Consider the following 25,625-nt stretch of genomic DNA (forward strand, 5'->3'; position numbering starts at 1 on the left):
AAAATTACATGATCAGAAGGGTGAGAGGATAAGAAAAGTATAAAACGCAAAGAGTATTTTGAGTTGAGTGTTTTTACTGAAACTTTATTTCTGAGTATACATATTAGTTGGAGCATTGTTCAGGACAAAAAGAGTTGAGTGGGGACAGCTGCCCCCATTGGGCATATGATGCCTCCATTTATGTCGAAATGTGTCAAATGAATAAACAGTCATCATAAATATGTTCCTTAATACACACAGCATTTATTTATTTCATCTAGTTAGAAGCATCAACAATTTACGATTTGAAATAGCTTCTTAAAAAAATTATCTTTTAATAAAATTAAAAAAAATTATACTATTTTAATTATAAAAATATACAATTATACATTAAGTGGTTTTAGGATAATAAATCGGCCCAGTTCGAAACAGGCAATCTTTTATGTTAAGTAAAAAGACAGGTGTCACAAGGACAGTGCAGGAAGAGCGTGGGCGAAGGCCTTTTGGGCACAACAGATAATTAATTAATTAAGTTGATGTCTCTCTCGTCTGTATCTCATCATACAAGTAAGTCCCGCTTTTTCCTTTTTCTATTTTACGTTTTCTGTTTGTTTCCCAAGAAAATTCCAAGGAAAACGAAACCCTTCCTAATTTTTGGTTTGGAATTCGAATGCAATTGCATTAAATTTTGCGTCTTTGATTGGGGTATTTGCAGAATTTTGAGAAGGCTTATGGGATTATACAAGTTAGAAGTAATGGAGGATGGTTCTGGGATCTGGAGCAGGCTGAGCAGTAAAGGCCACCAATCGGTTTCTGTAAAAGCAAATATATGTCTAATCTTCGACTTTTAGTAGCTTGTTAGCTTCAAATAACTCATAAGTGTGTTTTCGAGTGATCGAGTTGGACTGAATGAACACATGAAGATGTTTTCTTACCCCTTTCTACTTAGTTTCTTCAAGGACAATTCATCATTAGGTCATTATCAAGCCGGAAACTTACTGTTTTTATTTACGAATTGATAAGATTTTGGAAATAATATATGTATCGAGAAGGAATGCAATAGTTGGATACTATGACTACTACTTCCAGTACACCGATTCATCATTCCTCCATGCTTTTTTATGTTGAGTAACTCAGAAATCCTGTGTTCCAAAACTCATGTAGTATAAGTGGGGATGGCAGCTATGTAGTCCCTGTATAATGTGCAGGGGAAAGAAGAAGATTGTTTTTCCCTTCTGTGCATGAGTGAATTATAATTTCTATAGGGTCGTTCCCATATATTATGGGGCACTATAATTCCTATAGGGTAGTACAATCCATGTGAGCCTTGTCAAATACCATCCAAGTTTTCAAATTGATTCTGTAAGCGTCAAGTGGTTTCCTTTTTGGTAGTGCTTTGCTGTGTGCATTAGTTCAAAACCCAATAATTGTTATGTGTGCATGTATATGTTAATATAGGAGTAAGACATGAATGAGCTTGTAACTTGCAAACAGACAAACACAACATCAACGTTCACAGAGTTGTGGATGTACTATTCGTATAGGAGAATTAATTGTGCATGCATTAAAATTTATAAAAGGGATGCCTGAGAAGATACATGTAGAAAGGTCTTGCAGTGAATTTTTACTCTGGTTCTTTCAATCACTAAGTGGTTGGCATATGCGTGTTAGTGCACTACAGGGTATGGACTGAAAGCACGAGACACAAGTTTGAAGGCACATGGGATGAACAACGACTACTTGAAATGATTTTAGGAAAAGGTATTAGCCTTGCCGAGTAGTCTGTTACTTTTTATATTTATATATATAGAGTATATGCAAACGAGTTCTGACATGTTCCTTATTCAGTCTGCAAGTAGTTTGTGATTTATTTATTGCTTTGATTCTCTGTAATAACTTATCATTCCAGATGATTTGGGTCCATAAGAATTTAAGCATTGTCTAGGGGTATTCAATGGAATGGACTTCTTCTTAGTAGTGTATTTTTGTTACTGCAACAGAGAAAAAAGAAATGACTGGCTTGGCTATTGCGGTGTCCAGCATGAAGTCTAGAGAACGTGCTCTGTTACATGTAGGCTGGGAGTTAGGGTATGGGAAAGAAGGGAGCTTTTCTTTTCCGAATGTTCCACCATTGACAGATATATCATATGAAAATGAGGTTATTGGATTTGACGAAACCAAAGAAGTAAGTTGTCCACTTGCTTTTAAATGTCTTCCCAAGTAGTTACCAATTGAAGTTTTAGAATCTCTTTTCCAGGGTTTTGCTCGGTATTATAGTAACATGTATATTTATGGGTTCTGCCTTTCATAGAGGAAAACTCGTAGTGACCTGACTGTGGAGGAAAGGATTGGAGCAGCAGATAGAAGAAAGATGGATGGAAATGCTTTATTTAAAGAGGAAAAACTAAAGGAGGCTAGGCAACTGTATGAAATGGTTACGCACTTGTAATTCTTACATTTTTTATTTATGGCTGAAGAGCATTTTTATATTTCCTTTCTGACATGATTCTGGTGGGTTGTCTTTAGGCTATAGCATATATGGGTGACGACTTCTTGTTCCAGTTGTTTGGGAAGTACAGGGACATGGCATTGGCTGTTGAAAATCCATGCCACCTTAACATGGCAGCGTCTTTTTAAAGCTCAAGTGTTGTGTAGAAGCCATTGGACAATGCAGTATTGTAAGTACGCTGCTATCACAAGAAAGTCCTCTAATTTCACGTGTTCAGCGGTTGTACCATTCATCATTAGATACTAGAAAGTTAGGTTTGTAGGCTTATTTGGGAGTATTACTGCATCCCAACAAGTTTGAATTTTCATTCACTTTGGCCTGCTATTTTGGATTGTCGTGGAAAATGAAAATGCTCTTAGTATGGACCAGCGAAAAGTTTGTAGGCTCACCGACACCAATTCCTTTCGAACATTAAGTGAGGGAACTCACTTATGTAGAGGGATTGGTGCATGGTTATGGGGGATGTGGGATAATGGTCCTTCACAAGTTCCAACATTTAGATGCCAGTAGTTTTAGCCGGGAACGAAGATACAGTGATCAAATCTCAACAAGTTTGAAAAATCAACTATTTAAACTAATCAAATCTCAACAAGTTTGAAAAATCAACTATTTATATATATGAGGATCCTGATTGATGTGTTATGTTGATTTGAAGAACGGTCTTGAAGTTATGAAATGAGACAATCATTTAAAATTAACAAAAAAAAAAAAATGTAATAATCAGAAATGGGTTGTCTAAATGGTGGGGTACTCATCGACACATGACCTAAAATAGAGGAAAAATCATACAGTTTACTTTTTAAGTCTTTAAGAAACAAGAGTGGCAGGTTCCAAGTTGGAAATAATGCAATTTTCATCTTAAGAGGTTGTAATGCCGGTTATAAAAAAGGTCTTTCATACGCGGATAATAATGTGATTAAAAAATGCAGGCGCGTGCTTGAAGGCTAGTGAATCATAAACCAAACACAATAGTTTAGGGTTTAGGGTTTAGGATGATAAAGTTGATAAAGTTGATAAAGTTGATCAAATTTCAAAAGATGATAAAGTTGAACTAATCAAAACTATTGTGTTTGGTTTATGATCCACTAGCCTTCAAGCACGCGCTTGCATTTTTTAATCACATTATTATCCGCGTATGAAAGACCTTTTTTATAACCGGAATTACAACCTCTTAAGATGAAAATTGCATTATTTCCAACTTGGAACCTGCCACTCTTGTCTCTTAAAGACTTAAAAAGTAAACTGTATGATTTTTCCTCTATTTTAGGTCATGTGTCAATGAGTACCCGACCATTTAGACAACCCATTTCTGATTATTACATTTTTTTTTTGTTAATTTTAAATGATTGTCTCATTCCATAACTTCAAGACCGTTCTTCAAATCAACATAACACATCAATCAGGATCCTCATATATATAAATAGTTGATTTTTCAAACTTGTTGAGATTTGATTAGTTTAACTTTATCATCTTTTGAAATTTCTATGGAAGAATAATCCTCTGGATGCCAAAAAAATCTTTTGGTATAGCCAACTAATACGACAATCTGCATTCCTAACTTATATTGTATACGTGTTGACTGTTGGGTATCCTAGATCCATGAAGTTTCTTGATTCACCAAGCACCCACGTTCGTCCAACTACATCCCAAACTATTGTGTTTGGTTTATGATTCACTAGCCTTCATGCACGCGCCTGCATTTTTTAAACACATTATTATCCGCGTACGAAAGACCTTTTTTATAACCGGCATTACAACCTCTTAAGATGAAAATTGCATTATTTCCAACTTGGAACCTGCCACTCTTGTTCCTTAAAGACTTAAAAAGTAAATTGTATGATTTTTCCTCTATTTTAGGTCATGTGTCAATGAGTACCCCACCATTTAGACAACCCATTTCTGATTATTACAATTTTTTTTTTTAATTTTAAATGATTGTCTCATTCCAAAGACTGTTCTTCAAATCAACATAACACATCAATCAGGATCCTCATATATATATATATATAAATAGTTGATTTTTCAAACTTGTTGAAATTTGATTAGTTCAACTTTATCATCTTTTGAAATTTCTATGGAAGAATAATCTTCTGGATGCCAAAAAATCTTTTGGTATAGCCAACTGATACGACATTGTTTATTCCTAACTTATATTGTATGCGTGTTGACTGTTGGGTATCCTAGATCCATGAAGTTTCTTGATTCACCAAGCACCCACGCTCGTTCAACTACATCCTAAACTATTGTGTTTGGTTTATGATTCACTAGCCTTCATACACATGCCTGCATTTTTTAAATCACGGTATGCTACGCGAGGAGAGAAGAATCTAATTGGACAGTGAGGAGAGAAACTGGGAAAAGGAATTATGGAGAGTGATTTGTGGCAAGTGATTAGCTGTTTGCGTGAGGGAGAGGAAACACGGATCCCTTTTTTGTGGGATTGTTTGACCTTCAAAGTTTGTACTACCTTTAATGTACAAATCAAATTGCTTACAGCGTTTTAGACATTGTAAATTCGTATGTGTGTGTACAAAAATACTTGTGGTTAACGTACTTTAACGGGGCATAATTTTTTCGTTACAGATCCGATTCGAGTCTAACACGCGTTCATAGCAATTTGTACAATTTAAGTACGAAACCAAGAATAGAAACAACAGTCGAAAACAACATCCACGTCAGATTACACTTTTCCCCAAAAGGGTAAAAATGTCAAATTACACAAACGAAAAGGAAATTACAGTGAAAATTAGGGACGGGTCGTCACAAAAAGCAAGATTATGTTTAGCTTTGTCGATGGAAGTAGAATTGATTCATACGAAATACATCCATGGGTGTACAACCACAATTTTTCAAGATCAATGGACTACATACTCTACAACTTTCAAGTCCATATACCACATCTTCTTCAACCATAGTCATAAAACAAGAACATTGAATGATTTAATGAATTCAAGTTATACTCTTACACGAACTTCAGAGCCAAGATTAACCGAAGTCCTAAGACTGGTCACACTATTTTCTCCATTCTATATGTTCTTCCACAAATCCAAGCTTTAATTTAAATAAAAGTCAAGAAAACACCTTCAACAACCAAACATCACCAAATGGGATTGCATTTCCCAATTGTCGAATGAAAAAAAAAAAAAAAAATCACATGCGGGTAAAATTTAATTAGTCATAACGAAAGAGGGAAAATAGAAAAGGATACAAAAATTTGTGTTGCTCGAACACCTTGTCTCTGCAAAACAAGAATCACTCCACAAAAACAAAAAACAAAAACAAAAAAAAATCATAATACAATTTAATTTGATGAGCAATTAAATTTGCTGCAATTGGAGCTTGGTAATGTCGGCAAAGAAAACCACAGAAAATGGCTTCAATAAAGTAGTTGGGATAGGGTCTATGAAACGGTGCCATTGTGCAATGGCACAAACGAGGTCTGGTTTGAGGTGTTTGTCGACGAATTCCTCGAGTTTTTTAATTTTGTGGTGGAAGATGTCCACGAGACCTATATTAGACTGGATTAAAATTCGACAGCACAACCTTCTCCAACTCTAATGTCTTATGAATATCGACTTCCGTTGGCTCAGCAGTCAATATTGGTCACTCCGTATAGCCTTGCAATCGAGATAGTGACGGCTCAAAATGAAGTTTGGGGATCTAATTTGTGGATTTTGCATGGTGACAGAGATGGAGCTGCGATGTGAAATTAAAAAGAAAAAAATGAAAGGTTTCGAATGTCAGGAAGAAATGTGGGAAGGAGACAAAATAAATATATTAAACAGACAAAAGTTTGCAGTCATGGGTAAAATTGGAAACTCAATATTTGGGCAATTTAAGTTGAACTGATTTATTGTTGGGCTTTATCCTAATCATTAAATAAAGTTATTACATAACTTTTGATTAAAATTTAAAGTTTTGAAATCCTTGTCATTAGTTTTTCTTATAATATATAGTAACGTGTGGGCCCAGGGAGTGGGAGAGAGAACATTTGTTGAAAATCAAATCCCGTAGATTAAAGTAAAATTGTAAATGGGTTTAAAAAGTACGGATGAGGCTCCCCTTGGATCCTCATTGTCTGATTGTAATCGATATTGGACTAAGGTTTGAAATCTCCTCATTCCAAATGGACCCCAATTTATGACTTTCTTTGTCCCCATAATAAAGGGTTTTAGCCTTAAATTTCCTCATTCCTCATTGTCTGATTGTAAACGTTCAGAACTTGTGAAAAGGTCAGTTATAATTTTGTTTAATTAATTGTAGAACCAAAATTTAAATTTGAGATTTCTTCGGAATGGTATATTTATATGTTTACTATAGTGAAAGGGGAGTGGGAAAAAAAAGGAATTGGATTCTTTCTAAATTGATTCTGCAATTTGATCATTTAATAATTTTTAAAGAATGAAAAATAGGCGGAATCCACTCAAAATCAGTAATTATACTCATGAAAATCAAGAATTCCAATACTTAAAGGGCATGAGATTTTGACTCCAAGAGAAAGTTGCGAGATGGAGAAAAGAAGTATTCGAATTGTGTGATATTATTAGAGTTTTTTGAAATTTATCCTAAAACTTTTATTTTTAGCCTCTGTCCTCTGAGAAGGACATTAAAAATGGAGAGCCTTCAGAGTACTTGCTTCCATTTGGATGATGGCCCTCGGGCTAATTTCATAGCATCTGATAAATAAACTAAAATTCTATAAACCAATCTATAATAATAATAATACTACTAATATCTCTTCATCCCTTCTACTTTTACTGTAGATTCTGGAAACCAATTTAAATTCATTCATTAATTATTAGCAGCTCTTAGTGTGGATTATATTATCAACATCAATGAACATTATTATATCTCATCATCCCTTTACTTTTAGTGTACAATGTTGTTTCACTGGTAGTCTTCTAATGGTTACATAGTTTTGGCAGTATTCAAGCTTACATCAAAGCAATATTAGCCTTTTATCTTACATCTTATGAGATGAAGACACTTGACAAAAGAGCAGCATTGTTATTATTTGTTTTTTTCTTTTCTCAACCCTCATTTTGAAACTAGAAATTAGAGTAGATCTATATTTTCTCATCTGAAAGAAAGCTTCAGTAGTTGGAGTAGATTAATTTTCTCAGCTGCTCAAACATAAACAACAATACAATATATAATTATTAGTTATTAATTACCCAATAAATGTGAGGATCGATGAATAAATTAGTAGTGAAGATACCACTAAAATTGGACTCATTGCTTCTATTTGGAAGTGCTGGGTGTAGAAACATGCAGCGTTGGGTGTACAAATGCGCTAATGACGGGTATAATGTAGCGTGTGGGCCTAGCGAATGGGAGAGAGAACATGTGCTGGAAATCAAATCCCGTCATTAATGGAAGACACAAACAAATCTGCGATTGTTGTAATTGCGTTTTCTTATGGGTCCACACGACACAAGCTTTACTAGAGCACTAGCTGATACTTTACTAGACAAAAGTTGAATGACTGAGTTTTCCCATTTGTATGATTGTAATGAATCAATACTTTATCAAGTCACTAGACTAAAGTAGAATGATTGAGTCTTCCAATTTACTAGAAGGTAGGAGAGAAAACATGGGGAGGGCTGGATTTATGGGGTGGCCACGTGCTTCATCGTCGACTTGGCAGCGAGAATTTTGGGTTCTTTGTTGATTTGGCAGCGAGATTTTCTGTTTCTTTCTTTAGTCCTAACGTTTTATACATTTGGTGCTTTTTGGGTCTTTCGTTTTTGATTATTTTGAAGCGAAACTTAGGCTTGATTGCAAGAAGTTTGAGCATTATCGGACCAAATGTGTAAAAGCATTGGAAATTCTGCAGATTTTAGTCAGCCAAATTTTGGGGAAAACCAAATCCTTGGCATGGCACTACAACAAAGCTCAGTAAGCTTTCATTGCAAAACAGTAGAAAGGAGATCGAAAGGGCTAATTTGTTTGCAGAATTGAATCCTGATCTGTATTCAGGGACTGCCACGAGCAGGATGAGAAGATGAGGGAGGGAACCGAGGAGACAGAGGAGAAAGAGAGGGAGACAGAGTAAAAGATTGGAAAAGCGGGGACGGTCGATGGTGCCGGAGTTCACGTCGATCAGTTAAAGATGTCAGGGTGTAGCCAGAGAAGGCGTTAGGGGTGTGCAAAAAGTGCAATTATAGGGGGCTCAAATTTTTGAAAGGCCACAAAATTTTGGATTCTCCTAAATATTACATATAAATTTTCTAAGAGCAAGCCCAGCGTTGGGTTTGCCTCGGGGGACAGTGGAGAAAACAAGGGCCCGAGGGTCGGTGGGAGGGCTCCAGCGTGGGCTAGCCCAACCGAAGGTGGAGGCCCGAGCTCCGGGCCCGTGGTGAATTGCCAGCTCGAGAGCCTGAGGGTTATGTGACGTCAGGTTGACGTCAGCCTGGCGTCAGGGAATATTAAATTTTTTTTGTGTCAGGCGCGTGCACCCCACTCGCGCGTGGGGGCGCGTCGCCGACACAAAAATCAGAAAAAAAAAAAAAGTTTGTTAGTTACCGTTGGGAAGCCACGTGGCTTCCCACGGTCCGTTAGATCTCAACGGTTACTTAATTTGGACCGTTCGATCTCAACGGTAAAAAAAAAAAAAAAGTCAGATTTAATATCCACCGTTCGATCTGAGATCAACGGTGGATATTAATATTCTTTATAAATAAAAAATAAATGAAAAAATAGTTTTAAAATTAAGAAAAGTTACCGTTGTGACACGTGGCACAATCTGGAGTGTTGGAATTCAAATTTTTTTATATCCAACGGCAGAGATTAATTAATTGAATAAAAATTTAAAAAAAATTGTAAAAAATGTAAAAAAAATTCAAAAAAAAATCTGAAAAATCTGAAAAAAAATGTAAAAAAAATTGTTTTTACTTTTCTATAAATACCTTCTCATTATCATCTACCTTACACAACAATTTCATATTTTCTCAACTACTTTCAATCACATTCCTTTCTTTGTCTCAAAGTTTGAATCTTTTTTTTTTTCAACAAAATGACCACTGGTGCAGGTACGAATTGGTCGCTTATTGAAGATGTTGCGTTGTGTACTAGCTGGGTTGAAGTTACTCATAGTTCGCTTACGAGTAATGAGATGCAGTTGCGGAGTAATGAGATGCAGTTGCGAGAGATGTGGAGTCTTATCCAAAATTACAAATAAAATTATTTTGTATTATTTAATAATACTTCGGATAATGACACGTGGCGCAACGAGAACGATTAAAAATCTTATCCGATATTACAATTAAAATTATTTTGTATTATTTTATAAATAAAAAAATACTAATATTTTATTGCTAATTGCCAGGGCTATTGAAGTGTAACGGTGGAGATGCAAATTCTATTGCCAGGGCTATTTACTGTTCATTAAGGGCAGTTACTGTTCATTAGGTGGATTGAATAGTGCATTGCCTGGGGGGAGGGCTCCAACGCTGGAGTTGCTCTAATAAGAAAGTTTTTAACTGAAAAGAAAAATCATCGTCATGTGATTTTATCTATACTACAATTGATTAAGGAAAGCTTATATTTAATATATTAAATTTTCACTTTGCCCTAGCATATGTGTATTACTTGTATTAACTGTCTTCCACCTTTTTTTTTAACAATAAAAAACTAACTTGTGTGTTATTTTCTCCAACAAAAGCAAGCATATTTCCTTATCTTTCTTTCTATCGTGCTCTATTTTTTCATGAATGAACCCTAAATCATGATTTCATGGTAATTAGAAAATTATTCAATTAGTAAGAGTGAAATGCCGATTTCAATTAAATTTGAATATTGATTATTGAACTCCTTACGAATATATTGTCGAACAAAGTTTATCTTTTTCAAATAAAGAGGGTTTTTTTAATAAATGCGCACATGACCCTCAAAATGTCAGAGACGACCTTGGATGTAGTTTATTAGCAATGGTAAGATGTTTCTTTGGTTGGTGTGGACATGAAAATACAATGCTACCCAACATTTTAATAAATCTTTAACAGAAACTTGCGTTTAGATTAAATTTGTTAACAGTCTTGATTATAGGAGTTTAATTCTAATTTTTTTTTTATCCCATAAGCCATCGTGCAAGTATCTTATGACCACAACGATAATTAATCCAATTGGGTCTAAATTTTAATTTTCTACGAGAGCCAAAGTCGAAAAATGGAATTGAAAAATACCAACACAATGTAAAGGACCCAGTTGGCATTAAAAGTCAAATTTCAATTATAAAGACCAGCAGTAATATATTCACAAGTCCTTGTTTTTATTTTATAGTAGCGTGTGGGCCCCGGGAGTGGGAGAGAGAACATGGGGGAGCTGGATTTATGGGTTGGCCACGTGGTCGCGTGGGAACACAAAAGTAGACGAGAAGAAAAGTAAAGTGAACCAACGCCTGTAATTTGTGAGAATAGATGAAACTAGATGAAAACCCTAAACCTCGAAGACCAAGATTTCTTAAAACGAAAAATCGAATTAGATGGAACAACCACACACAAATCATCGAAAAAAATAAGAAAAGATTTGAAAGAAAAAACTCACAGACCTTAATCAGGGGTTTGCAAGGTTGTACAAAAAACCCCTAAATTCGCACACCAATTTTCCTGAAACAAAAAAACCCAATCAGATTAAACAACCACACTGAAAACACAAATTTTCTTCCCAATCAGAGAAAAGATGATAAAAAAAAAAAAAAAAAAAAGCAGAGAAACCACCTGAAACAATACAATCAGCGGGAAAAAGAAACTCTTCACACAACACACGATCGATGATCAACGCGGCGAGAGAAGCAGGGAAACACGAAGGGTTGACGCAGGGAGAAAAGCACAGAAAGGAAAGAAAGGAAAAAATGACGGAAGAAAATGGAAGAGCCTTCGAGTACCTTCCTCACCAAAAATGAAAAGGAACGGTGGAGAACTCTTCGAATCAGACTAACGTGTCAACATCGCTTAGAAGCAAACAGGCAGGCATGCGCAGCACCTATGATGAAGGGCAAAATGGCCAATTTACTGCACAATCCCACTAAAGCAGAAAAACCATGAAGAAACTGAGGGACGAAACCGGAACGGCACTGTTAATGAACAGTGCCAATCCACCGGCTTTTAGAAGCAAACAGGCAGGCACGTGCAGCACCTATGATGAAGGGCAAAATGGCCAATTTACTGCACAATCCCACTAAAGCAGAAAAACCATGAAGAAACTGAGGGACGAAACCAGAACGGCACTGTTAATGAACAGTGCCAATCCACCGGCTTTTAGTATATATAGAATATTAGGGCCGGATGAGGCTGCTTTACGAATTTTATTTTAGAAAAATTAATAAAAATGCTTTGAAAATTTTGACTTTTAATGATAAGAATAAAATAAATGGTAAATAGTATTAGAATTGACTTTTTAATGTAAAAATGTGGTTTTTCGTTAAAATGAACAGTACCGCGGGTTTTTTTGTTAAAACTTCCTTTTATTTTTGGGATTTTAGAGTTTCTTACATTTTAATTGTTCATTGTATATCACGCAGTCATTTTTTTTAAAGTATTATTTGTATTTAATTTTAAATAAAAAATTCAAAACAATTTTTAACCGCACGATATATTATAAACGGTTAGAATGCAAAAATATTTAGAATCCTCACAATTTAAATCCAGATGTGATCCAAATCCAAATATTAGTACTGAAGATAGCTATAAAATTGCAAATGGCTCTAAAAGTCAACTTTCAATTACACAGAAAAGCAGTACATATTCACAAGTATTTGTTTATATTTTATACAGGGAATGGTGCACGAGTAGTCGGATGAGAATGGCATATAAAGACGGGCAGGAGGATACATTTTTCAGTACCCAAAACCATATTCTCGTTTAATTGACCTTGCATGTGTTTTTGCTTGTCTTGAATCCAAGAAATGGCGGAAGGAGTTCTCTTCAACATTGCAGGACGGATCACCCAGAGGCTAGGCTCCCTTGCTTTCCAAGAGATTGGATTGGTTTGGGGTGTCAAAGATGAGCTCCATAAGCTTAAGGAGACAGTTGCTGGATTCCAAATTGTTTTCTTGATGCTGAGCAAAAGCAAGCCAACAATAATGAAGTTAAATTGTGGCTCCAAAGCGTAGAAGATGCAGTTTATGAAGCCGATGATGTGCTCGATGAGTTTAATACTGAAGTTCGGCGGAGACAAGTTATGCGTGGCAATACAAAGTTGTTAAAAAAGGTACGCCTCTTGTTCTCTAACTCAAATCAACTTGTTTTTAGACAAAAAATGGGTCATTAGATAAAATATATTAACAAGAAGCTTAGAGCGGTTGAATCTCATAGAACCTTTTATAGTCACATAGCCTATTGATATCCACCTATTAGGAATACAATATGTCTCCCAATAACTTATAATTAACTACAACAAGTCCTCTACATTTTTATTTTGAATGTTTCATATATAACTCATCGTTACAAAACTTTGTTAACTTAATTAATTAATATAGCTCTATCGAAATAATGGTTTTCTACTCAAATTCTTACATGAACCTTTTCTTTTCTATCTTAAATCAATGTCTTTTGGGGTAAAAGATGGGTTATAAGATAAAAGATAGGAATAATTAGGATCGGTTCCTAGTCACCAATGTATTTTTATTGAAATATTATTAGTTTTAAATTTTTGATTGAAGTCCTTTTACTTATGTCCACGTCAAATTCTTAAAAAATAATCAAATTTCACGTCAGATTTTCCTTTTTCTTTTTCTTTTTTTTTAATTTTAAAAAACTCATTTATTCATTTCCCTTTATGTCATTTCTGTTTAGGATAAATGATTATTTACACAATTTAAGGAATTTTGTTGCAGCTTGATATCCCCAGAATCCTTTTAATTTGAAATTTAAATATGAATTTCTTTTGGCTGAATTTACTCCATCTTTTATCCTAATCATGAGTATATTATATTTACTAGAGCGCATATGGATACTTTTTTTTTTCAATCAAAATGAGTACATTCTTTTGAAACTTATATATAATTGTACTCATGTAATTATACGGGTACATTCTTTTTATAAAATAAAAAAAAGTTAGGTGTACACACATATTAAAACAATTTCCTTTTGGGAGGATGTTGGAATTGTACCATAATTATATATGGCAATTGTATGGGTACATTCTTTTAACCAGTAAATACTATTATATCATCCGTATCAATGTAATGGGAACAAATTGCAATTGTTTTTTTTTTTCCTGAGTTGAATGTATTTTTTAGTCTCACTGATACATTTCTATGCAAAATGTACTCATATATATAACAATTATATGGATTCGTGTCTATGAGGACCCAATTATATTTGTACGTTGTTTTTATGCGTTTAGAATGTACCACTTGATTATTAGTAGATTAATGTTCTGTTGGTTTCAAATTTTACTATTTATTGTGTCTTTTATACTTTTTAAGGAATCATTTATTATAAAATTTGAAGTCCATAAATTAAGGAATTTTCAAAATCAAGAGATTTTATAAAATTTAAAAAAAAAAAGAAAAAAAAAGCTAATATCGTTTGAGTCAAACTGGATCCAAAGTCTACCTAAAAGATATTGACGAGAGGCTTTGCGTGGTTGAATTTCGTAGAACATTTCGTGTGGTTGAATCTCGTAGAACATTTTTATAGTCGCATAAGTCTATTGATATTCACCTATTAGGAATGCAATATCTCTCAATAACTCATAATTAACCACAATAAATCTTCTACCTAATTGTTTTGAACGTTTCATATAACCTAACGTTACAAAACTCTATTAACTTAATTAATACAATTTTATCGAAATAATGATTATGTCTCCTCAAATTCTTATAGGTGCGGCTTTTCTTTTCTAGCTCAAATCAACTTGTTTTTGGACTGAAGATGGGTCATAAGATAAAAGATATTAATGAGAGGCTTCGTGAGGTTGCATCTCGTAGAACCTTTCACTTAGAAGTAGATCGTGAAGATACACAATTTAAAAGGAGAGAGAGGGTCACTCACTCATTTGTCCCTAAAGAAAATATTATTATAGGGAGAGATAAAGATAAAAAGGCAATTATCCAACTCTTGTTGGATCCCATCTCAACTGAGAATGTGTCAACCATTTCCATAATTGGAATTGGAGGATTGGGGAAAACTGCACTTGCCCAACTCATATTCGATGATGAGATGATTCAAAATCATTTTGAGTTGAAAATATGGTCATGTGTCTCTAATGTATTTGAGTTGGATATAGTTGTTAAGAAAATCCTTCAATCCGAACATAATGGGATAGAGCAGTTGCAAAATGAACTTAGGAGAAAAGTAGATGGGAAGAAGTACCTACTGGTGCTGGATGATGTGTGGAATGAGGAGCGAGAGAAATGGCTTAGCTTGAAGTACTTGTTAATGGGTGGTGGAAAAGGTAGTAGAATCCTAATAACCACATGTAGTGAAATCGCTGCGACGACATCAGACACAACTAAACCATACACCTTAAGGGGCTTGGATGGAAAGCAAAGTGGGTCTTTATTTAAAAAAATGGCTTTTATAGATGGAAAAGAGCCAGAGAATTCAACAATTAAGGAAGTTGGGATGGAGGTTGCAAGAAAATGTCAGGGAGTTCCACTTGCTATAAGGACGATAGGTGGGATGTTGCGCACCAAACATCACGAAAGAGAATGGTTGAATTTCAAAGAAAAGAAACTTTCAAAAATAAGCCAGAAAGAAAATGAAATTTTACCAACACTTAAATTGAGTTATGATGTGCTCCCATCACATTTGAAGCATTGTTTTGCTTATTGTAGCTTGTTCCCACCTGATTATGAAATCTACGTACAGAGATTGATTAATCTTTGTCTCCGTTCAAGATATTCAAGCACACTCCATGGCTTCAAACAAAGAACAAGTCATGACCATCGGCACTACCTCCATTGAAAAACAGCTGGTTCAGATGAAGGAAACAATTGCAAGGCTGATAAAGACTGTGGAAGAGAAAAACTTGCAAACCACCGGACTCATCAACCGTCTGGAGGCGCAACATGGCGTCAAAGTGAAACCAAGCTCTCTTCCAACTAAGAAGACTGAAGAAGGCTTTAACCCAAACACCTACGAACTCATGTCAAAGGCTGGGCATGACTTTGCTTTCTCTTCAAATCTTGGAAAGAAGGTTTCAAACATCGTCAACGACAAAGATCGTGACCTCACTAAGGCTCAAAAGAAGTTGAAGGAGCATGATTACGGAGTTGAGAACAACAAAGCTGGACTTAGCTTCACACCAAATGCACCCGTGAAGATTTCAAGCAAAGTGAAGAAAGCTAGTGCTCAACACATCAGCGTGAGCATTGAACAAGACCAAAAAGAGCCTAAACCCGCCCCTCGGACGTCGGTCTTCGATAGGATGAGCCATTCAAGCTCCAGAATTTCAGTGCTTAATCACATTGGTAGTCAAGACCGAACCTCTGTCTTCAAGAGGCTTAACGCGCCAACATCCCAAAACTCTGTTTTTGAAAGGTTCTTAAAGCCTAAGAAACAAAGCAACACAGCTATCTCTCCTCTGCGACGATCAGCTTCGGAAAGATTTGAAGATAATGAGAAGCCTTTTGGAAAGAGGAAGACAACACCAAAGGAAGAAAAGTTCGATGGGTTAGCAGAAAAAGGCGACGTTCGAAGCTTGATTCCTTCAAGAATGAAGCGCCAAGCAATCCTAGAGGTCGACACAAAAGGACCACTGAAGGTAAGGAGGCGCATCATCGTCCACACTGGCAAATCTTCATGCCAACAAACCCAAGAGGACGGCATTGAAGATGAAATCCCTAAGAAAGATGTCACTTCTGGCTCTTTCGACTCAAAGTCTTCACCTCGACTGTTGGGGGCATGCTCCAAGTCAAGTGAAATTGAAGGATGGACTCATGTCACTCCAAAGAAACTACACGAGAAACATATGTCTTCTCCACAAGTGCACCAATCAGAAAGGAGGGAAAGCAGCTTTCGCTAACCTCCAAAGCAATGTGAAAATGTTGAAGATAAGAAAATTTCAACACAAAGATCGTTCATGCGGGATCTTTTCTTCCTCGAAGACTTATTCAATTTCTCGATCAAGACTCCTTGCTTTGAAGATTATGAGGAATGCCTTTCGAAGATCGCTTCGAAGAAATTGGACAAGCAGCAACCATCTTGTCCACAAGTTTATTAGTCGAAAAGGGGGCAAAACAGCTCTTGTCAACCTCCAGAACAATGTGAAAGTGTTGGAGATAATGAAATTTCGACACAAAGATCGTCCATCCCCATCACAATGTGCGACCTCTTCCCAGAAGACTTCTTCAATTACTCGGTCAAGGCTCCTTCCTATGAAGATTGCGAGGAACGCCTCTCCCAGATCCTTGAAGATCCATTCATCAACTGTTCATCCTAAGATTAAGCCCCAGCGGCCCTTTGGATCAACAACACAAACAAATCCACACATCCATTCTTCAAGATCAAGCCCAACGCCCCTTGAAGATCCATTCATCAACTGTTCATCCTTAGATCAAGCCTCGACGGCCCTTTGGATCAACAACTCATCCACGACACACACCCAAAAACCTTGAAGCCTTAAAGTTCTAAAGCTCTCAAGAAAATCCCGAAGGATCAAGAAAGCACTCTTCGTTCTTCGTCAAATCCTCCTTCAAGATCAAGCCCTAACGGCCCTTGAAGAACTCCCACCAACTCAAGATCAAGCCCCGACGGCCCCTTGAAGAAAGTGTTCATCATTCATCATCCGTTCATCCTAAGATCAAGCCTCAACGGCCCTTTGGATCAACAACATCAACAAACCAACACACCAAAACCTTGAAGCCTTAAAGTTCTAAAGCTCTCAAGAAAATCCAGAATGATCAAGAAAGCACTCTTCGTTCTTCGTCAAACCATCCTTCAAGATCAAGCCCCAACGGCCCTTGAAGAACTTCCACCAACTCAAGATCAAGCCCCGACGGTCCCTTGAAGAAAGTGTTCATCGTTCATCATCCGTTCATCCTAAGATCAAGCCCCAACGGCCCTTTGGATCAACAACCTCAACAAATCCACACATCCAATCGTTCTTCAAAATTAAGCCCAAAAGCCCTTGAAGATCCGCTCATCCATCAACCTTCAAGATCAAGCCCAAAAGCCCTTGAAGAAGTCCACACAACCATTCTTCAAGATCAAGCCCAACGCCCCTTGAAGATTCATTCATCATCCGTTCATCCTAAGATCAAGCCCCAACGGCCCTTGGATCAACAAACAAATCCACACATCCATTCTTCAAGATCAAGCCCAAAAGCCCTTGAAGAAAACCAACTGTTCTTTTGAGTTTTCTGGTTTCCTCCAATCGTTGATTTTGATGATGATTTTGCCGTATACAGTTTATGCTCTTGCGGGCCAGGAGCGTTTGGTGCCATTTGTAGTTTCAACTCGTGCAGGCAAGGAGCGTTTGGTGCGGTTTGCAGTTTCAGCTCGTGCAGGCAAGGAGCGTTTGGTTGTCACCTTTTAGGCTCGTGCGAACGAGGAACTTTTTGAATTTGTCAAACGATCTTAAAGAGGCATTCCTTGCAATCTTCATAGCAAGGAGTCTTGATTGAGTGATTGAAGAAGTCTTTGGGGAAGAAATCGTGCATCGTGATGGCAACGGACGATCTTTGTGTCATAATTTCATCATCCTCAACACTTTCATGTAGCTTTAAAGGTTGACGGTAGCTGCTTTGCCCCCTTTTCGATTGGTGAACTTGTGGAAGAGACGTATGTTTCTTGTGCATTTTCTTTAGAGTGACATAAGTCCATCCTTCAACTTCACTTGAATTGACTGACATGGTTTTGGAGCATGCCCCCAGCGGTTGAGGAGTGGTTGTGGCACCAATGGATGCTCCATTTGTGGCGGAAGTGCTCATGCTTCTTCCCTTGGTGGTTGCAAGAACGGCACTGAAGATGAAATCCTTAAGAAAGATGTCACTTCTGGCTCTTTCGACTCAAAGTCTTCACCTCGACTGTTGGGGGCATGCTCCAAGTCAAGTGAAATTAAAGGATGGACTCATGTCACTCCGAAGAAACAGCACGAGAAACATATGTCTTCTCCACAAGTGCACCAATCAGAAAGGAGGGAAAGCAGCTTTCGCCAACCTCCAAAGCAATGTGAAAATGTTGAAGATAAGAAAATTTCAACATAAAGATCGTTCATGCGAGATCTTTTCTTCCTCGAAGACTTATTCAATTTCTCGATCAAGGCTCCTTGCTATGAAGATTGTGAGGAATGCCTTTCGAAAATCGCTTCGAAGAAATTGGACAAGCAGCAACCATCTTGTCCACAAGTTTATCAATCGAAAAGGGGGCAAAACAGCTCTTGTCAACCTCCAGAACAATGTGAAAGTGTTGGAGATAATGAAATTTCGACACAAAGATCGTCCATTCCCATCACAATGTGCGACCTCTTCCCAGAAGACTTCTTCAATTACTCGGTCAAGGCTCCTTCCTATGAAGATTGCGAGGAACGCCTCTCCCAGATCGCTTGACAAATCCACAACAACAACCAAAGCTCCTCGTTCGCACGAGCCTAAAAGGTGACAACCAAACGCTCCTTGCCTGCACGAGTTGAAATTGCAAACGGCACCAAACGCTCCTTGCCTGCACGAGTTGAAACTGCAAATTGCACCAAACGCTCCTTGCTTGCACGAGCTGAAACTGCAAACGGCACCACGCTCCTTGCTTGCACGAGCTGAAACTGCAAACGGCACCAAACGCTCCTTGCCTGCACGAGTTGAAACTGCAAACGGCACCAAAGCTCCGCGTTCGCACGAGCCTAAAAGGTGACAACCAAACGCTCCTTGCCTGCACGAGTTGAAACTGCAAACGGCACCAAAGCTCCTCGTTCGCACGAGCCTAAAAGGTGACAACCAAACGCTCCTTGCCTGCACGAGCTGAAACTGCAAACGGCACCAAACGCTCCTTGCCTGCATGAGTTGAAACTGCAAAGGGCACCAAACGCTCCTTGCCTGCACGAGCTGAAACTGCAAACGGTACCAAACGCTCCTTGCCTGCACGAGCTGAAACTGCAAACGGCACCAAACGCTCCTTGCCTGCAGGAGTTGAAATTGCAAACGGTACCAAACGCTCCTTGCCTGCACGAGTTGAAAGTGCAAATGGCACCAAACGCTCCTTGCCTGTACGAGCTGAAACTGCAAACGGCACCACGCTCCTTGCCTGCACGAGCTGAAACTGCAAACGGCACCAAACGCTCCTTGCCTGCACAAGCTGAAACTGCAAACTGCACCAAACGCTCCTGGCCCGCAAGAGCATAAACTGTGTACGGCAAAATCATCATCAAAATCAACGATTGGAGGAAACCAGAAAATCTTCCAGTCGAACTCAAGATCAAGCCTCGATGGCCCTTGAAGAAATCACAAGTTCGATTCAAAATCAAGTGTTCACCACCCTTGAATCAAATTCAACTCCAGATAAAAGGAGTAAGTTCAGATCTTCGGGAGAGACCAAAAGAATCCCCCAGCCCAGTTCAAGATTAAGCCTGTGGAAAATCAACGATTGGAGGAAACCAGAAGAACTTCCAGTCGAACTCAAGATCAAACCTCGATGGCCCTTGAAGAAATTTCCAGCCCAATTCAAGATCAAGCCTCGACGACCCTTGGGTTGACATCTACATTAAGGGACTTCAAAACGCATCTTCTACACGTGACAAGCACATGTCTACGACGCGCCTTGAAGTGGGGGCATTTATAGACATCGAAATTTCAGTGAAATAAATGTTAACCAAGGTATTAAAATTACAACATTTATTTATTTCACCTACATCACACACTCACTTCACCCTACCAACTCCATTTACTTCACCAACCTCACACACATACTTCACCCTACCAACTCCATTTACTTCACCCTACCAACTCCATTTACTTCACCTACAACATCCACTCACTTCACCAAAAAAATGGATGGTGGTGATTCACTCTCAAAACCTATAAATAGGCTTCTCCATTAAGAGGAAAAAAGACCAATTCACAAATACATTTCTCTACTCCCAAAGTGGAAGAGAATACTCCCCACACATCCAAAATCCTTGAAGCTTTGAAACTCTAAAGCTCTCAAGCATCCAACCCCCAAATTCCCAACAATCCCGAAGAATGGAGAAAGCACTCTTCATTCTTCGTCAAATCCTCCTACAAGATCAAGCCCCGACGGCCCTTGAAGAACTTCCACCAACTCAAGATCAAGCCTCGATGGCCCTTGAAGAAAGTGTTCATCGTTCATCCTAAAATCAAGCCCCAACGGCCCTTTGGATCAACAGCAACAAACAAATCCACACATCCATTCTTCAAGATCAAGCCCAAAAGCCCTTGAAGAAAACCAACTGTTCATTCAAGATCAAGCCTCGACGGCCCTTGAAGAAAACCAACCGTTCTTCAAGATCAAGCCCAAAAGCCCTTGAAGATCCGCTCATCCATCAACCTTCAAGATCAAACCCCGAAGGCCCTTGAAGAAACTTCCATCAACCTTCAAGATCAAAGCCACGAAGGCCCTTGAAGAAACTTACAACTGTTCATCCAAGATCAAGCCTCGACGGCCCTTGGATCAACAAATCTACATCTTACGGAGATAGAATCAGAGGATCAAATTACAAAGAGATCGTAACCCCAAAATCATTAAACACAAAAATATTATTTTGTGCCACGTATTCTTGTTTCTTGTTTCAGAAATTTTCCGTGTTCACAAATTTGTAGACATCGAAATTTCGGTGAAACAAATGTTCACCAATGTATTAAAGTTTTGACGTGTCAGGGCATACATGGCATACGCCACGTGTCGTACAAATTGTACACATGGCATGTGACTCAACAAAATAGGAAGAAATACCCTTGGATGATTAAACAAGTTTTTCTTCTCAATTTGGGCAATGACAAGGTAAGCACATTTCAATCCATTACGGATCAAAGCAAGTTTTTCTCATTTGGGCAATGACAAAGCAAGCACATTTCAAGTTTAAAATTGTATTAAGTGGGAAATTAGGCCATAAATAAGACCACTTCAATTTCAATATTGCATTAAGTGGAAAGTTAGGCCATTTGTTAGACCACTTCAATTTCAATATTGTATTAAGTGGGAAATTAGGCCATAAAGAAGACCACTTCAATTTCAATATTGCATTAAGTGGAAAATTAGGCCATTTGTTAGACCACTTCAATTTCAATATTGCATTAAGTGGGAAAATTAGGTAATAGTGCTTGGGTGGGAAAATTTTGTGGTGGTGATTCACTCTCAAAGCCTATAAATAGGCTTCTCCATCAAGAGGAAAAAACACCAATTCACAAATACATTTCTCTACAGACACCAACAGTTGAAGACGAGTACTCGAGAGCAACGCTAGGTAAGCAACCAGGCAAAGGTTATGGGCAATCAGTTCTAGATCGGAAGTTTGATTTCGGGTTCCGACTGATTGCAAGAACAAGGGCAAAGGAAAAGACAGGGAAAAAAGCATGATATGAGATACCTTTGCTTTCGCCCTTGATGATATGAGATACTCTTGCTTTCGACCCTAATGATATGGGATACGTTTGCTCTCGAAGACTTGGTTGAATAGGTGTTCTCAAGGGAAGAAGAAAACTGAGCATGTTGAGAGGTTTGGTTGCAGCTACATTCTCGGCCGAGAAGAAGAGTCATGCATTTTTGGATGTATGCCTTGCCATGAATATTGACATATATAGGAATTTTAATGGCAAGTAGTAGTGCGGATACGGCTTTGTCAACCGCACTTGTCGGCAAAAGTGTGGTAGTTGGGATAATGACCTCCACGCGTTTTCAACTTTGTCAGAGATCTTTGACAAAGTTGCACGCGTTATCTGAAAAGCCGAGATTGTGTCTGAAGAGTGTAGACGAACTTTACGCAGGAAAATCCGGCTTTTAAGATTTGAAGAGTGGTGTCTCTTCAATTTTTTTTGAATCGGTGGTTGTGTCGCCTCTCCTTTTATAGAGGTATCGATCACCTCCAACATGCACACTTTGAAGATTGCCCATTCGTGAAAATCGTCTCCGATGTATTTTGTTTTAACGGCCCTTTGAGATTTTACTCCATCCAACCCTTCTCTTTTAACATCTTTGAAAATGGCTAACCCATCTAACATTTGCTTAGATTTGAGTCTCAGCAGTGATACGGGTGCGCTGCGTCAGGGTAATGTATGGTGCCCGTCTTTCTTATCTTCTAATGGCCGTCTTACAGGTGAAGACTCTGTGATGAAGGATGCAACAACAGCTACGATAGTAGCTAGGAACCTCCTCACTCCTAGAGATAGTAGGCTGCTTTCAGGACGGTCCGATGAGTTGGCCGTCAAGAGTCCCTAGCTCTCAGTGTTCAGTGTGCGGGCTCTGTGTCCAACATGGGCCAATGCCTACTTGCTCGATCCCGTCAAGTTGAATCATTGATGGCGGAGGTGGAAAATCTTAAACAAGAGATCAAACAGCTTAAGCGCGAAAATAGAGGTTTGCACGTGCTTGCAAATAATTATTCGACGAGCATGAAGAGGAAGTTTGATCAGCTGCAAGAATCTGAAGGTCGAATTTTCCTGCGTAATCTGGAAGAAAGCCCCACTACTTGGCAAAACTCCAAGAGCGGGAGGCATCGAAGATGGATCATTCGAGGCCTCAATACCTGGTGGAACGCTAGATGACGAAGGAAAAAGGTGCATCTGGAAGAAAGCCGCAAGCCTTTGACGGTTCTTGCATAATCTGGAAGAAAGCCGCAATACTTGGCAAAACTCCAGGAGCGGGAAGCATCGAAGATGGATCATTCGAGGCCTCAATACTTGGTGGAACGCTAGATGACGAAGGAAAAAGGTGCATCTAGAAGAAAGCCGCAAGCCTTTGACGGTCACTTTGAATTCAACCTTCAGATTCTTGCAGCTGATCAAGCTTCCTTTTCATGCTCGTCGAATAATTATTTGCAAGCACGTGTAAACCTCTATTCTCGTGCTTAAGCTGTTTGATCTCTTGTTTAAGATTTTCCACCTCCGCCATCAATGATTCAACTTGACGGGATCGAGCAAGTAGGCATTGGCCCATGTTGGACACAGAGCCCGCACACTGAACACTGAGAGCTAGGGACTCTTGAACGGCCAACTCATCAGACCGTCCTGAAAGCAGCCTACTATCTCTAGGAGTGAGGAGGTTCCTAGCTACTATCGTAGCTGTTGTTGCATCCTTCATCACGGAGTCTTCACCTGTAAGAGGGCCATTAGAAGATAAGAAAGACGGGCACCATACATTACCCTGACGCGGCGCACCCGTATCACTGCTGAGACTCAAATATAAGCAAATGTTAGATGGGTTAGCCATTTTCAAAGGTATTAAAAGAGAAGGGTTGGATGGAGTAAAATCTCAAAGGGTCGTTAAAACAAAATACACCGGAGATGATTTTCACGAATGGGCAATCTTCAAAGTGTGCATGTTGGAGGTGATCGATACCTCTATAAAAGGAGAGGCAACACAACCACCGATTCAAAAAAAAATTGAAGAGACACCACTCTTCAAATCTTAAAAGCCGGATTTTCCTGCGTAAAGTTCGGCAACGCTCTTCAGACACAATCTCAGCTTTTCAGAGCTCTTCAGACACAATCTCGGCTTTTCAGATAACGCGTGCAACTTTGTCAAAGATCTCTGACAAAGTTGAAAACACGTGGAGGTCATTATCCCAACTACCACACTTTTGCCGACAAGCGTGGGTGACAAAGCCGCATCCGCACTACTACTTGCCATTAAAATTCCTATATATGTCAACATTCATGGCAAGGCATACATCCAAAAACGCATGACTCTTCTTCTCGGCCGAAAATATAGCTGCAACCAAACCTCTCAACATGCTCAGTTTTCTTCTTCCCTGAAAGACAAAGAGAGAGAGAGAGATCAGTCGACACTTGGAATCAAGCTTCCCGTTTGGAGCCGACTGCCTGGAATCCCTTCCCTAATTGTTTATCCAGCCCTGCTCTCAAGTACTCATCTTCAACTATTGATGTACCCTCAAAGAAGATACCAGATGCCTAGAGTACAGATGAGGCAGGAGGAAACGGTAGATCGAAGCATGTGGAGACAAGCACAACAAATATATGTGCTGATTCATTCGCTGCTTCTTCAAAAGCAAAAGTATCTCATATCATCAAGGGCGAAAGCAAAGGTATCTCATATCATGCTTTTTCCCTGTCTTTTCCTTTGCCCTTGTTCTTGCCTCCAAGGCAAGGAGAAAGAAAGCAATTAGTCGGAACCCGAAATCAAACTTCCGATTTGGAACTGATTGCCCAGAACCTTTGCCTAGTTGCTTACCTAGCATTGCTCTCGAGTGCTCGTCTTCAATTGTTGGTGAGTCTTGAATTCCCTCAGCGCAGACTTCAGGACAGGCGACGAAGTGTCGGCTCTTTACACTGAAGCTGCCAAGCATAGATGAATTGCTGAGAAGTGATGCCTTGAAAGACCATTTAAAGGCAAAGGGTTGCGCACCACCTCGGCTATGTAAAAGAAACAAGCAGAGAAGAATGCGGTACAAGGAGCTGGAACAAACTGCTAGAGCACGACGCCTTCCCCTGCAGCACCATCCAGACAGAAGAGTTTAAGTCAAATCCAAGCTCGACATCATTGTTCTAATCAAAAAGCTCGAGAAGCCTCAACAACCCTCCGATGGCGCCGTCACCAAAGAGCAAAGTATCTCATATCGTCAACACTTCTTCAAAAAGCAAAAGTATCTCATATCATGCTTTCTCCATGTCCTTTCCTTTGTCCTTGTTCTTACTCGCAGGGTAAAGAGAAAGAGAGCAATCAGCCGGCACTTGGAGTCAGTCTTCCGATCTGGAACCGACTACCTGGAATCTATTCCCTGGTTGCTTACCAAGCGTTGCTCTCGAGTAGTCATCTTCAAACGGTTTATACACTTCCAGAGAAGGGACCACATCTGCTTGGAGAACAGCTAAGACGAGTGACAATGAAACATCAATCTTGTGGATTGTCAGCAAACGCAACAACTGCATATGCTAAGTCATCCTCTAACCCTCTTCAATATGAATTGGGAAGATTGAACAAAGAAACAGGTCATCACCTCCACCTCGTGCTTGCCTGCCATGTGTCTGAATCCTGAAACCGCTCATGGTCCTATTTTCACTCAAGAT

The 25,625-nt window shown here is 38.7% G+C and overlaps 1 protein-coding gene and 1 pseudogene across 1 annotated transcript; both read left to right on the top strand.

The window, feature by feature from the left end:
* The first annotated feature begins 734 nt into the window (after positions 1–734).
* Positions 735–8,543, top strand: LOC103945905 (annotated as a pseudogene).
* Positions 8,544–12,392: 3,849 nt separating this feature from the next.
* LOC103940867 (putative disease resistance protein RGA3) lies at positions 12,393–25,076 on the top strand. Its single transcript, XM_048565290.1, has 4 exons — positions 12,393–12,473; positions 12,557–12,697; positions 14,317–14,887; positions 24,847–25,076. Exons 1-4 carry the CDS (start codon positions 12,393–12,395, stop codon positions 25,074–25,076), a joined length of 1,023 nt encoding a protein of 340 aa, XP_048421247.1.
* The last annotated feature ends 549 nt before the right edge of the window (positions 25,077–25,625 follow it).

This window comes from the organism of the source record quoted next, unplaced genomic scaffold (assembly GCF_019419815.1).
Source record: "Pyrus x bretschneideri cultivar Hongxiangsu unplaced genomic scaffold, Pyrus_bretschneideri_v1 Contig4, whole genome shotgun sequence".
NCBI lineage: Eukaryota > Viridiplantae > Streptophyta > Magnoliopsida > Rosales > Rosaceae > Pyrus > Pyrus x bretschneideri.

Coding starts and splice junctions, on each gene's coding strand:
- LOC103940867 (XM_048565290.1), top strand. CDS start 12,393: ATGGCGGAAGGAGTTCTCTTCAACATTGCAGGACGGATCACCCAGAGG. Junction 12,474..12,556: donor CTTTCCAAGAGATTGGATTG/GTTTGGGGTGTC, acceptor GCTGAGCAAAAG/CAAGCCAACAATAATGAAGT. Junction 12,698..14,316: donor ATACAAAGTTGTTAAAAAAG/GTACGCCTCTTG, acceptor AAATTCTTATAG/GTGCGGCTTTTCTTTTCTAG.